This window comes from Agrilus planipennis, unplaced genomic scaffold (assembly GCF_000699045.2).
Source record: "Agrilus planipennis isolate EAB-ADULT unplaced genomic scaffold, Apla_2.0 scaffold513, whole genome shotgun sequence".
In the NCBI taxonomy this organism is placed as follows: domain Eukaryota; kingdom Metazoa; phylum Arthropoda; class Insecta; order Coleoptera; family Buprestidae; genus Agrilus; species Agrilus planipennis.
This window is the reverse complement of record NW_020439195.1, coordinates 15,145-19,464: the sequence shown is the minus strand read 5'-3', so window position 1 is coordinate 19,464 and position 4,320 is coordinate 15,145. Positions and strand designations below refer to the sequence as shown.

At 32.9% G+C, this 4,320-nt stretch overlaps 1 protein-coding gene across 1 annotated transcript; it reads right to left on the bottom strand.

The window, feature by feature from the left end:
• Nucleotides 1-2,917: 2,917 nt before the first annotated feature.
• On the bottom strand, nucleotides 2,918-4,319 carry LOC112905520 (phosphorylase b kinase gamma catalytic chain, skeletal muscle/heart isoform-like; the record flags this gene model as incomplete). Its single annotated transcript, XM_025978095.1, has 6 exons — nucleotides 2,918-3,378; nucleotides 3,636-3,733; nucleotides 3,801-3,907; nucleotides 3,994-4,023; nucleotides 4,077-4,167; nucleotides 4,253-4,319. Coding segments are annotated over 6 exons (489 nt in total), but the record flags the coding sequence as incomplete, so codon positions are not given.
• Between the last annotated feature and the right edge of the window lies 1 nt (nucleotide 4,320).

Genomic DNA, 4,320 nt, shown 5'->3' with positions numbered 1-4,320 from the left:
GTTAGTTCAAAGATTTTAATTTAACAAGGATGAATTGAGAGTTGTTTGTAAAATAAAGGTAATGTAAGGTACATAGAGGGTGGGTAGGGGTTGGGTACACCTTTAAAAAAAAATAATTTTATTATTTTTTTAACCTCCACCTACCCCGCCACCATTTTCTGTCAAAGGTAATGAACTCCTTGGACCCTCCCCTAACTTTTCCCCCTTGCCAGAACAACGATCCGTTATCTAGACAATTCCTACCAAGTTACCAATTTATCCTTATGCTAAATTAAAAAAAAATGACATGCACTCTATGTATCTCTACGTTGTTACTTCCAGCTTATACCATTCTTTTTTGGGGTTGTTCTAGGTCAGCCCTACCCCCTTCACTTATTACTACCCCCGTCCAAGCGATCGTCTTATTATCTAAACTTCTAGATATTTACCATTTTAATTTTAATTAACTTTAATTGTTTGTTACAATATCTTGAAAAGGCGAAGAATGGCATTTTATTACGAATTGATTTAAGATACGACAAAATTGAAGAGTTTTTGCGATTTATCTTAAATTATGCTCATTAGACATATGTAAATTACAATGAAATTAATTATTACGCCAGTACTCATGCAGGATGTTATTTCCTTGTGAAATAATTTACTGCTTTGTAAAGTCAGACCTTGTTACGATTTTATTTTACGTTTGTGACATCAATTACAGATGGCGTGTTCGTAAAAATAAATAGTATCAGATAAGTGAATGTACTCCAGATTTGAAGCATGTTCCTTTAAAGGTAGTAAAAGTTGCATGTGGCATGCAAACCTAATCGTAGTAGATAAAAAATTAATAAATACAATGTATAAAACTGTGACAACGACCTTAATAAAAGGTATCTAATAATGAAAAAATAGAAATTAGTTGACAAAGGTGTGTCAATCTGTGGTAGCTTGTAACTATTTAGGTTTATCACTTTACTTTATCTAAAAAAAAGGATTAAACATCACAAATATCATCTGATAGGTCACGAAATTCGGCATCTAATTAATCTTTTTTAATTGGTCAACGGTAGAACTTTCAATTTAATTTTTAATCATCTTCATTAGTCTTCAAAACAAATTTTAGCATTTTCTACTACTCTCACGAAAAAGGATTGTTTTCGATACGACTACAATGCGATTATATGTATTATCAGCTAGTTAGTAAGTAAAACACTCCGTAATTTTGTTAGATATTTCTAACGCAAACTTTTATAACATTTACTGAAGTAATTAAGAAATTTGAGAAGCAATTAAACAAATATTGCGGAATTAATTATCCCTTGAAGCCTTTAAAATGTTATAGAATAGCAACGCATCCCCCTATATTTTACGTTCCTACCACTACATCTCTGTATAAAGAACATCGGTAATTTCATTCCAGTGTCTTCCTCAGTCAAAATAACTGTTTACGAGACGATGGAGCTCAAGTAATTAAGTACGGCGCGCAATGTTTACGTTTAATTTTCTATACTCGTCGACTGTTTCAGCAGATTGTAAACGTTAGATAGTGAAAAAGTAATTAATTTGAACAGTTTAAGATCCAATCTAAATTTGCCACTGATAAAGAGAATAACAAATGCTATAACAAATAAATGTTTCATTGTCTTCTCTAAATTTATTCGAAGGTCGAAGGGCGGACAACTCTGTTACGATTTTAACACTGTCCGTAAAATCCAATTATTTTAAAAAAAATCATTATATTAATATGTCGAAGTATGTCCAAGGCTTTTTCGGTTTTACAGAAAGAGGTTAATTGAACTTGTAATACTCAAAAGTTAATTCATCAAAAAGTTGTTGCATCGACGGGAAATTGAGCCCGGGGAAACTTCCAGAGGATTATAAACGGAACGTGGTAGTAACCATACCCAAAAAGAAAGGCGCGGATAGGTGCGAGACATTTAGAACAATTAAATAAATTTCCCATGCATCACAAATCTTAACTAGAATTGTACAGAGTAGGATGGAAAAAAGGGCGGAAGAATTATTAGGGGAAGATCAATTTGGGTTTAGAAGAAATAGAGGAACGAGAGAGGTCATTCTAGCTTTACGGGTAACAATAGAGAAAACGATAGAAAAAGGAAATAATGCGTACATGTGATTAGTAGATTTAGAAAAAGCTTTTGTTAATGTTAAATGGGACAAGATGTTAAATATACTTAAAAATGTAGGGATGAGTTACAAAGATAGATGAGTGATACTTAGTTTGTATAAAGAACAACAGGCAGTTATAGAGCTAGGGCTGCAACGTAGGGAAGTAAATATTAGGAGGGGAGTCAGACAGGGATGCACACTGTCACCGCTACTTTCTAATCTATACATCGAAGACGCTATCAACATCATTAAAGAAAGTACAACTGTAGGGATAGATATACAAGGGCAAAAGATTAGTATGTTTAGATTTGCAGATGATATAGCAGTATTAGCATCTAGCAAGGAGGACTTAGAGATAGCTTTAAACAAAATGGAAGCGGTACTGACAAAACAGTACTGTATGAAAATAAATAAAAGTAAACCTAAAATACTGGTATGCAAGGGAAGAAAAAATAGGGAAAGCGCGAATATAAGGATGAGACGAAAAATTAAAAGTGGCTGATTTTAGATATCTAGGAAGTCAGAACGGAAGTAGTAGTAGGGATATAAAGCAGAGGATAGCGCATGGTCGTGCCGCCTTTAATAAAAAGAAGTAACTTCTATGCTCGCGAGCGGTTAATTTAGAAAACTTATAAATATTTAAAAAACGGTTTAGCGTGTATTAATGTACACGCGTAAGAAGTGAAACTTTTTTAGATTATATATTGTAGTAGTATTTCTTTTATTTAACTATTGCATTAATTAATTACTAAGCACCAGAAAAATACAACTTTATTTCGAGCGGACGAATGCGGAATATTGTTTTGGTTTTGTTAAAAACTTTTACGCTTGCACCACACTGCAGAGAGGAATTACAAAATAAAACAAACAGAAACGCATTTGCAATACATATGCAGTAAATCGTAGGTGCAATCTGCTGACAATTTGTCGAATTGGCAATTTTCGGATTATTGGTTGCTACCAAGGCAAGCTTCTGAAGCCTGTTAAGACGACTCCTTTTGGACTTATCCACCAGGGGTCACACATGGCGCGTTACACAGTAACGTCACAGTTTTCGGTTTTGTGCCCTAGTAAATTTCCTTCCTACAGTTGATAAAGGTAAATTTTCTTTCTATCGTCGATAAAGAAGTTTCACTTCAAAAAAGAGAAAGAAGAAAAAGAAAATTAGTGTGACTAAATTACCAGTGCTAGATGTGCAATACGACTAAAACGGTGACTATCGCGCCTTAAAGAATGCTTCAGTGGTGCTATGTCTTGATCCCACATTTGCTGAAAACACACGTTTTACATCTGGCACAAAATAACAATCACATACTATTTAAATACAAATAACCTGATTTTTATAAGAAAAACAGCAAACTTTTGAAGCAATTAAGCAAAGCACATACTTAAACTATAAAAGCAAAGATACAAACTCCTCGATTTGAAATAATTTGATAAAAACTGGTAACAATAATATTGTTTTAAGGTTTTTGAAGTTTTGTAATTCTAATCAATATAAATAAATATGCAAACATATATCTCACCACGGTCTGGAAAAATGGATGAGCAAGTGCTTCTTTAATAGTAATCCTGTGATTGGGGTCTACAACTAGTAGTTTTCTAATTAAGTCTTTTGGCGCTTCTGCAATTAAGAATTTCCAGTTGTTTAAGTTAAATTTGAAATATCAATTTACTCAAACTACAATTACCAGAAATATCAGCCCATTCAGGAGATGAAAATGAATACTTTCCTTCCATTATATTTCTCAACATGATCATTTGTTTACGATGCCAAAAGGGTGGACATCCTACCAATCTTTTATTTTAAGAAACAAATGTCATAAAAAATAAATAAATAAACAAGAAGAAGACTGTAAGTAATACATAATGTAAGTTACTTACAGGGTATACATGATTACACCACAGGCCCATCTGCAATTAAAGCATGTTCTTACTTTTACATTAAATTACTAATAGCATCTTACATATCAACTTGGAATGAATAACCGGGTGCATCTTCCATCATACTGCAACGTAATGTTTCTGGTGCCAAATAACCAGGGGTTCCACATAAATCTGTAAATCTTTTTCTTGAAAATAATTTCTCTTTTGCAAACATTACAATGCCAAGATAATATAGGTAGAAGGCAAATTAACTTACCATATAAAACTTCACCTGGATCGAGTTTTCTTGCAAAGCCAAAATCCGTTATCTTAACATTCAAATTG